Source organism: Macaca nemestrina, chromosome 1 (genome assembly GCF_043159975.1).
Source record: "Macaca nemestrina isolate mMacNem1 chromosome 1, mMacNem.hap1, whole genome shotgun sequence".
Classification (NCBI taxonomy): Eukaryota; Metazoa; Chordata; class Mammalia; order Primates; family Cercopithecidae; genus Macaca; species Macaca nemestrina.
Genome location: NC_092125.1, coordinates 71,177,632 through 71,187,675, shown reverse-complemented (window position 1 = coordinate 71,187,675; position 10,044 = coordinate 71,177,632). Strand labels below are relative to the sequence as shown.

The 10,044-nt window shown below is 42.9% G+C and overlaps 1 protein-coding gene across 1 annotated transcript in view; it reads left to right on the top strand.

The window, feature by feature from the left end:
• The first annotated feature begins 991 nt into the window (after positions 1-991).
• Positions 992-10,044, top strand: part of LOC105493537 (angel homolog 2) — a 43,527-nt gene continuing 34,474 nt past the window's right edge. The window contains exon 1 of the mRNA XM_011761248.2: positions 992-1,052. Coding sequence (XP_011759550.1) covers positions 1,033-1,052 — 20 coding nt within the window. The 5' untranslated portion in view covers positions 992-1,032. The remainder of the gene's footprint in view (positions 1,053-10,044) is intronic.

Here is a 10,044-nt window from a genome sequence, read left to right as displayed (position 1 = left end):
AACCTCCATCTCCCGGGTTCAAATGATTCTTCTGCCTCAGCCTCCTGAATATCTGAGATTACAGAGGCCCACCACCATGCCCGGCTAATTTTTTAATATTTTTAGTAGAGATGGGGTTTCACTATGTTGGCCAGGCTGGTCTCAAACTCCTGACCTCATGATCCTCCTGCCTCGCCTGGAATTACAGGCATGAGCCACTGCACCCAGTCTTGATCTTTAACTTTTTTTCTTTTTTTGGAGACAGAGTACTGCTCTGTCACCCAGGCTGGATCTTGAACTTCTTGTCCTCCAGAATCATGGGAAAGTTAAGTTCTATCGTTTAAGACACCCCGTCTGTGGTACTTTATGACAGTCCTGGGAAAAAAAATACAAGTGGTTTTTTCTTTTTCTTTGAAAAAAAAATGAGGCTCACTCTGTTGCCCAAGCTGGAGTGCAGTGGGGCCATCTCAGTTCACTGCAACCTTCACCTCCCAGATTCAAGTGATTCTCCTGCCTCAGTCTCCTGAGTAGCTGGGATTACAGGCACATACCACAACGCGCAGCTAATTTTTTTTTTTTTTTTCCCTCCCTCTGTCGCCCAGGCTGGAGTGCAGTGGTATGATCTGGGCTCACTGCAACCTCCACTTCCCGGGTTCAAGCGATTCTTCTGCCTCTGAGTAGCTGGGATTACAGGCGCCTGCCTCTGTGTCTCGCCTGGCTGACACAGCTGAGCCTAACTCTTCTTCTGGTCAGGGCTGTCCTAGAAAGTGGCTCTCACGATAGGAATAAACTGGACACAGGTCAATCATGGAGCCACATGGGCATCTGCAGTATAAACAAGTTTCCTTTCAGAGGGATACATTGCAGACCAGTCATTTAGGTGTTAGGCTGCCTTCCAGGATAAAGAAGTATCCCATGAAAGGCATACTGTAAATATCCAAGACCACATCTCTTGGTTTTCCACCAGGACAGGGCTAGAATTCATAGCTGCTCTGCAGAGACAACCTCAAGACCAAATTAGAGGAAAATACATCAAATCCAGTTTTAGCAGAAATGGATGCCCTGTCACTCAGGTGAGTTTTGGAGATATTTGGACCTACATGCTCGCTCTAAGCTGTCTTTTTTTTTTTTTTTTTTTTTTTTTTTTGAGATGGAGTCTCGCTTTGTTGCCCAGGCTGGCATGGAGTGGCACGATCTTGGCTCACTGCAACCTCCACCTCCTGGGTTCAAGCAATTCTCCTGCCTCAGCCTCCTGAGTAGCTGGGACTACAGGCATTTGCCACCAAACCCAGCTAATTTTTGTATTTTTAGTAGAGACAGGGTTTCTCCATGTTGGTCAAGCTGGTCTCGAACTCCTGACCTCATGATCCGCCCACCTTGGCCTCCCGAAGTGCTGGGATTACAAGCGTGAGCCACCGCACCTGGCCCAAGCATGCAGTTTTAAAACATAAACTTACTAGTCAAACAAGTTTTATCTCCTAGATGGTTAAGGTCATAATACTATAAATCCAACTTAGGAGCTGAATACACGATGAAAATAAATTGGTTAATGCATGTCATTAATGAAAGAAAAACAGAGGGAAAAATCATACTTAACTTTTTCATTTCTTTGCTTCTGTGATATTTTTGATACTTGCCTGACTTGTTAAAAAGTGATCATGGCAATCATCTGAAGTTTGCCATTAGCAATTCAAACATGATTGGTAAGAATGAGCAAATTAGGCTAATGTAATAATTACAGAATTCTTTTTCATAACTTGAAAGCTTAGCTATATTACATGAGATAGATATTCATGAAATGTCTGAGTCATTTCTGAGTAAGTTAAAATATTGAAACATTAATTGTTGAACTTAATTTAAAAATATAGGCCGGGCTTGGTGGCTCACGCCTATAATCCCAGCACTTTGGGAGGCCAAGGCAGGCGGATCATGAGGTCAGGAGATCAAGACCATCCTGGCTAACATGGTGAAACCCTGTCTCTACCAAAAACAACAAAAAATTAGCCAGGTGTGGTGGCAGGTGCCTGTAGTCCCAGCTACTCAGGAGGCTAAGGTAGGAGAGTGGTGTGAACCCGGGAGGCGGAGCTTGCAGTGAGCCGAGGTCGCGCCATTGCACTCCAGCCTGGGTGACAAAACAAGACTCCATCTCAAAAAAAAAAAAAAAAAAAGAATTTAAAAATATATACTGGCATCTTGTTTTTGTACAGTATAAAGAAGCTAAACGTATTTGGATCTGTTAATTAACATGGAAAATGACGGAAACATATTTCTAGAAATTATGAAATGGTGAATGCTGATATAAGACAGTGTACAACTGTTAAATGAAAATTATAGAAGGCCATGGGAGGTTGATGACTTCATGCTTTGGACAGCTTTTCCCAAGACATCAGAAAAGACTCCCCATCGTAATGAGACTCTTCCCTCTCTTAATTTTTCTTTGCTTACACCTACCTCTTTCACTTGGCAGGATGATGCTGTAATTAGAATTTCACAATCAGTAGCTTCTGCAGGCAACTAGAAGTGCTGGATCTGTCATGTCAAACCTGAACCTTTATATGGCTTTAAAGATCCATTAGTTCACCCATTGGCTAACTTTAGCAACATCCCTAATGCCACTGTTTTTTTCAAATTGTACTCATGGTCTCTCTTATAGAGTTAAACTTCTGGATCCACTTGTTCTCATTCCCTGTTTTAATTTAACCCTGTCATGGGATGCTAGATTATCTGCTAAATGAATTGGATGAGTCTGTGCAGTTGCTGACATTTCTTGTTGCACATGGATAAATACATCAGATATTGTAGAGCCTCATTTGCAAAAATTAACAAACAGGCTACTTGGTTAAAATGAGTAGACTTCTCATCTGGCTTGCTCTGTGATTTAATCAATTTTGGTTGGTTTGGTTCATGGGGACCCTGGCTCAAGTGCATACTCCAAACTTTTGGATTACTCTTCTGATAATCATAATAGAAGTCTCTCTGGTATGCTGTATTCTCTCAAAAGCTTTAAATGTTTGCATGCAGTCATCCATCAAACGTCAAATAATCTCTTTTTGGCTGGAACAAAGAAATGTATGATCATGAGGACATTGTAACCTATGAATGGTGTATTGAGACTGGAAACCCAGAGTGGTGGTAACTGAGAGTAGCACTAACACCCTAAGTTTTGATCACGCTCCCACCTAGGAGAGAGCCTGACCAAAAAGGGAAGAATTGTTGAACAAGATTATGAAAGGTCGTTGTTTGATCTGAGCTCCTGCAATGGGCCCAAAACAAACCAAACCAAAATGGAGTCACTCATCCTCAATGCCACCTATCCAAACTGAAACTTTAAGGAAGTAGATAGGTTCCAAATAATACCAGTTTCTTTTCTGAAAACAAGAGATTCTAGTCTAACTGAGTTATCATAGCAAGGAAGTCTCTTCTACTTTATCCTTTACATAAAAGGAACCTGATGTTAACCATTTAGGTTTTTTGTTGTTGTTGTTTGCTTGTTTTTTTCCCCGAGATGGAGTTTCACTCTTGTTGCCCAGGCTGTAGTACAAGGGTGCTTGTACTCCACTCAGCTCACTGCAACCTCCACCTCCCGGGTTCAAGCGATTGTCCTGCCTCAGCCTCCCGAGTAGCTGGGATTACAGGTGTGCACCACCATGCCTAGCTAATTTTTGCATTTTTAGTAGACAAGTGGTTTCACCATGTTGGCCAGGCTGGTCTCGAACTCCTGACCTCAGGTGATCCACCCGTCCCAGCCTCCCAAAGTGCTGGGATTACAGGCGTGAGCCACCACGCCTGGCCAAGTTTTTTTTTTTCTATTGTTCTTGTTTTGTTTCCTTGTTCCCATCTTACAAAATCCATTTTTCTGTTTTTTTGTTTGTTTGGGTGTTTGTTTGTTTGTTTGTTGTTGTTGTTGTTGTTGTTTTCTGAGACGGAGTCTCGCTCTGTCGCCCAGGTTGGAGTGCAGTGGCCGGATCTCAGCTCACTGCAAGCTCCGCCTCCCGGGTTTACGCCATTCTCCTGCCTCAGCCTCCCGAGTAGGTGGGACTACAGGCGCCCGCCGCCTCGCCCGGCTAGTTTTTTTGTATTTTTAGTAGTGACGGGGTTTCACCGTGTTAGCCAGGATGGTCTCGATCTCCTGACCTCGTGATCCGCCCATCTCGGCCTCCCAAAGTGCTGGGATTACAGGCTTGAGCCACCGCGCCTGGCCCCCATTTTTCTGTTATTGGCCAATGGAAGTTCTTTTTTTTTTTTTTGAGACAGAGTCTTGCTCTGTCACCCGGGCTGGAATGCAATGGCGCTGTCTCATTTCACTGCAACCTACGCCTTCCAGGTTCAAGCGGTTCTCCTGCCTCAGCCTCCTGAGTAGCTGGGGACTACAGGTGTGCGCCACTAAGCCCAGCTAATTGTTGTAATTTTGGAGAGATGGGGTTTCACCATGTTGGTTGGTCAGTATGGTCTCGATCTCTTGACCTTGTGATCCGCCGCCTCAGCCTCCCAAAGTGCTGGGATTACAGGCGTGAGCCACCGCACCCGGCGGAAAGTTCTAATTCTATTTTGTAGAACGAAGGCTGTCCAGATTAATGAATCACAAATAAAAGGCAATTAATGTATAACTAAATTAAATATATTATAATAATATCATTTTTTTGTCTTTGCCAATTGAAGTCATTGACAGATCTGAGCTTCTGACCAGAATAACAAGTCTTACCATATTAAGCTTGTATGTTATCAATCAAAAACAAAGACACTTGAGGTTTTGGTGAACTTTTGATTTATGGCTGTGAATTTTTCTTCAATTTCTATTAGATTTTTTTCAAAATATTATAATAACTCAAAGAGTCCTTTAAATCATTTTTTTAACCTCCAGTATTCCAGACACCCAAGGTTTAGATATCAATAAATGAAACATTCATTAAAAGGAACAAAAGGATACATACCTTACTCCTTGATGTTAATCGTCCTCAAGAACATACACTACTTCCAGATCAATATCTAGCTTTGGCATGGGCAGAGGCAGAATACGTGACCACCAAATAGCCATTTATTCATTCATTATTTAACAAACAATAGACATGGTTTCTCTCCTCAAATGGGTATCAGACAATCACAGAAAGCACTTTTGCTGTTTCTTACATGCAACTTTCTCATTTCTCCTCTGACTTTCCATTGCTCAGCCTCTTCATTCTTTCCTGGGTCTAAGGAGCCCCTTAGATTGGCTCCTGCTCCTTAATACCTTCCCAGAAAAACCATTTTAGGAACCCTAAAACAAACTGGACCAGGCACTAAGGTCATCTGCTAGAGATGAGCTCAATTACATAACATCCACAAGTCTCTGTAGTGTAAGTTGTCACAAATCTGCAAAGCCCCATTCTGGGGCTGAGAAGAAGAAAGGGTTGGCCAGGCATGGTGGCTCACGCCTGTAATCCCAGCACTTTGGGAGGCCGAGGCAGGCAGATCACGAGGTCAGGAGTTCGAGATCAGCCTGGCCAATATGATGAAACCCCGTCTCTATTAAAAATACAAAAATTAGCCGGACATCGTGGCACATTCCTGTAGTCCCAGCTACTCCGGAGACTGAGGCAGGAGAATCGCTGGAACCAGGGAGGCGAAGGTTGCAGTGAGCCAAGACTGTACCACTGCACTTCAGCCTGGGTGACAAAAAAAGAAGGGTTTAGGGATGGAGAAAAGAGAAGGGCTAACTTAAATTTTATATCCTGACTACCAAATTTCTATCGTTGTTCTTCATTTTAAAAGCCTGGACATCAAAAGTTCTTAGCCTACACATGTTAGAGAAAGAAATGAGACATTCTAGCAAGGGCTAAGTGTTATGATGTTTTCATCAAGGACCACTGCAGAACACATACCCACGGAGTACTCTATCAGCGTTACAGACTGACTTACTGATGACTGTAAGAGCATTGGTTAAATCTGCCCTGCTTCAAATTAAATCTATAATTTGCTACCACTTCAGCAAGCCTAGATATAATATTCAGCTGGAAAAATGAGAAACAGTACCAAAATGAAAGAAAGAAGTCCATAACCATAAAAAATTAGGAAACTACCATAACAGACTATAAGGTTCTGTAGGGGAAAAACTATGTCACCATGACAACCTGGGATATTTTTATTGAAAGAGTTGGTAGGTTATACAGAACGTTTTCCAGGATTTGGAGGCTGAGAGCGAAGTACAAGTACATGTGTGGGAGTTGAGAGACATTCTGAATGGGCTTTTCATCCTTATTTTTTAGCTTTTCCTTGCAATCTATATTTTGCCAAATTCTGTTTTATAAGAGGTACTGTGGTCCCCTCCAAAACTCATGCTGAAATTTGATTCCCATGACTGGGCACAGTGGCTCACAAATCCCAGCACTTTGGGAGACCAAGGCAGGCAGATGGCTTGAGCTCAGGAGTTTGAGACCAGCCTGGGCAACATGGTGAAACCCATTCTCCACAAAAAATAAAATTAGCATGGCGTGGTGGTGTGTGCCTGTAGTCCCAGCTACTCGGGTGGCTAAGGCAAGAAAACCACTTGAGCCCCAGAGGTGGAGGTTGCAGTGAGCCAAGATCATGCCATTGCACTGCAGCCTGGGCAATGGGAATGAAACCTGTCTCAAAAAATAAATAATTTAAAAAAAATAGACAAAAGAAATTTGATTCCCAATATGGTGGTGTTAGAAGGTGGGTCCCAGTGGGAGGTGTTTGGGTTATGGGGGCAGATCCTTCATGAATGGCTTGGTGCAGCTCTTGAAATAGTTAGTGAGTTCTCAGTTTTACAAGACTGCATTAATTTTTGTGGGAAGGTCCCATGGGAGTGAATTGCTGTAAAGCCAGTATGCCCCTGCGATTTTACACATGTTCCCCTCCCCTTTGACCTTCTCTGCCATGCCTTGAGCCAACATAAAAGCCCTCACCAGAAGCTGAGCAGATGGTAGTGCCATGTTTTTGAACCAAGCCTGCAGAACTGTGAGCTAAATAAACCTCTTTTCTTTATAAACTACCCATAGGTATTCTGTTATAGCAATACAAAACAGACTAAGAAGAAAAGAGCAAAGTAATTTTTATACCCTATAATTATATATACATGTTATCAGCATGTATATATGATTATGTAACTGCTAACTGGGGAAATTTTTATTTAACAAAGGATACTCATTTTCCTGATGGACAGAAAGATTAACATCAGTCTTCCAAAGGAGTATGCTAATGTACAATAACCAAAATAGATAACTTTTTAGAAAAATCTGAAAGTATCACATAGATACTTCTCTTAAGTATTGAATCTATATGATATTACATCTCATTTTATATAATTTTTGTCTTCTGTTTTTAATTTTTCTCTGTACTATTTTCCAAAGGAACAGAACAGCACAAAGTTCTGTTATATGTATATTATCTACTCATTATATGCTACTTTATTATATACTACTTTATTTTTCTTTTTTTTTCTGAGACGTTGTCTCACTCTGTCGCCCAGGCTAGAGAGCAGTGGCCCAATCTCAGCTCACTGCAAGCTCCGCCTCCTGGGTTCATGCCATTCTCCTGCCTCAGCCTCCCGAGTAGCTGGGACTACAAGCATGCACCACCATGCCCAGCTAATTTTGTGTTTTTAGTAGAGATGGGGTTTCTCCATTTTGGTCAGGTTGGTCTCGAACTCATGACCTCAGGTGATCCACCCGCCTTGCCTTCCCAAAGTGCTGGGATTACAGGCATGAGCCACCGCCCCCGGCTATGCTACTTTATTAATCAAGTTCATGTGATGAAAAAAGTTGCACATAAATGTGATTTTTAAAAACAAAACAAATATTTCTGCCCCTCTGCATCTTTTGACAGGTACTTTACATCTATCATTTTATTTATCTTCATTTTTATTTATTTATTTTGAGACAGAGTCTCGCTCTGTCGTCAGGCTGGACTGCAGTGGTGCGATCTTGGCTCACTGCAACCTCCGCCTCCCAGGTTCAAGAGATTCTCCTGCTCCAGCCTCCCAAGTAGCCGGGACTACAGGCACGTGCCACCACGCCCGGCTAATTTTATACTTTTGGTAGAGACAGGATTTCACCATGTTGGACAGGATGGTCTCGATCTCTTGACCTTGTGATCTGCCCGCCTCAGCCTCCCAAAGTGCGGGGATTACAGGCATGAGCCACTGCGCCTAGCCATCTTCATAATATTTTATAAGTACTATTATCCCCATTTTGCAGGTAACTGTGACCAAAGAGGTGATATGTTTGCCCAATGCCACAACTGAGAAGCGTCAGAGTCTGTGTTAAAACCGAGGTCTATTTGACTCAAGAGTCTTCCAGCCAGGTGCGGTGGCTCACTTTGGAAGGCTGAGGTGGGTGGCATGAGCCCAGGAGTTCAAGACCAGACTGGGCAAGATAGCAAGACACTGTCTCCACAAAAAAATAAAAAATCAGCCAAGCATAGTGGTGCTCAGATAGTTGGGAGGCTGAAACAGGAGGAATGCTTTAGATGAGGAGGTTAAGGCTGCAGTGAGCTGAGATCACACCACTAGCACTCCAGCTTTGAGACTCTGTCTCAAAAAAGAAAAAAAAAAAAGTCTTCCCATTTTACTGTGCTACACTACATCTCAATAATTCTTAAGGAACAGACTTTCAGCTTATAAAGAAATTATTTCTGGATATTACATAATACTGTATATTTGTACTTCTAGTGAAGATACTACTTAAATTCTTGCATTGAAGACCTTCTCTGCTCCAAACACATAGCAGTGAGAGATAAAAATATAAAAAGAGAAATCATAACAAAACAGAACTGGAAAACACCATCATGCTCAAAAGCAATATTAACTTTTTTCAAGGCCCAGAAACACCAAAGCTGAGACATGCTGGGCCTCCTATCTAGGAATTTTGCTACTAAAAGCTAACAGGAACTAAAAGTCTTCCCAAGAAAGAGAAGGGATGGATTCAGGCTCACTGTTGAAACTAAGGGCCACTTTACTCATGAAGAAAGGCTGAAAGGTGCTGCAGTGACTACTTCCATAGCCATGGCCTAGGGAGGCGGGAGAAAAGGGATACAGCTTCCCATCCAGGACCTGGGCCAAGCTATCCACTAGCTCACAGACTGGAAATGTAACATCTCTGATAGCATAGCTAGACAGACCCAAGCCACCAGTATAAGACCTGATTCTGGTCTAGGAGTCCCTTGAGGAGGAATGGAGGCAATTAAGACAAACAGGGTCAATAGAGAGAAAAAATAAAAATCTCCTAAACAGGATGTTTGCACATGAAAATTCCAAAACACATGAAGAAATTCACACTCAGAACAGCCACCAACAAAATCAAAATAGGGAAGATAAATTTACTCCAGACAAAATGAACATAACAGAATAATCAGCAAATGAGCTTTAAACAAGCATGGAGGGTTGGTCACGGTGGCTCACGCCTGTGATCCCAGCACTTTGGGAGGCTGAGGCAGGTGGATCATGAGGTCAGGAGATGGAGACCATCCTGGCTAACATGGTGAAACCCTGTCTCTACTAAAAATACAAAAAAAAAAAAAAAAAAAAAAATTAGCCGGGCGTGGTGGCGGGCACCTGTAGTCCCAGCTACTCGGGAGGCTGAGGCAGGAGAACGGCGTGAACCTGGGAGGTGGAGCTTGCAGTGAGCCCAGATGGTGCCACTGCACTCCAGCCTGGGCGACAGAGCAAGACTCCATCTCAAAAAAACAAAAACAAACAAACAACAACAACAAAAAAAACAAAACAAAAAACAAGCGTGGGTAGTATCATTTGAGAGACTTAAAAGAAAAAAATAATAAGGAATTTTTTTGTTGTTGTTGAGACAGAGTCTCGACCTCTCACCTAGGCTGGAGTGCAATGGTGCAACCTCGGCTCACTGCAACCTCCGCCTCTCGGGTTCAAGCAATTCTCCTGCTTCAGTCTCCCAAATGGCTGGGATTACAGGTGCGCCACACCACCATGCCCAGCTAATTTTTTGTATCTTTAGTAGAGACGGAGTTTCAGCATGTTGGCCAGGCTGGTCTCGAACTCTTGACCTCGTGATCTGCCCGCCTCGGCCTCCCAAAATGCCGGGATTACAGGCGTGAGAC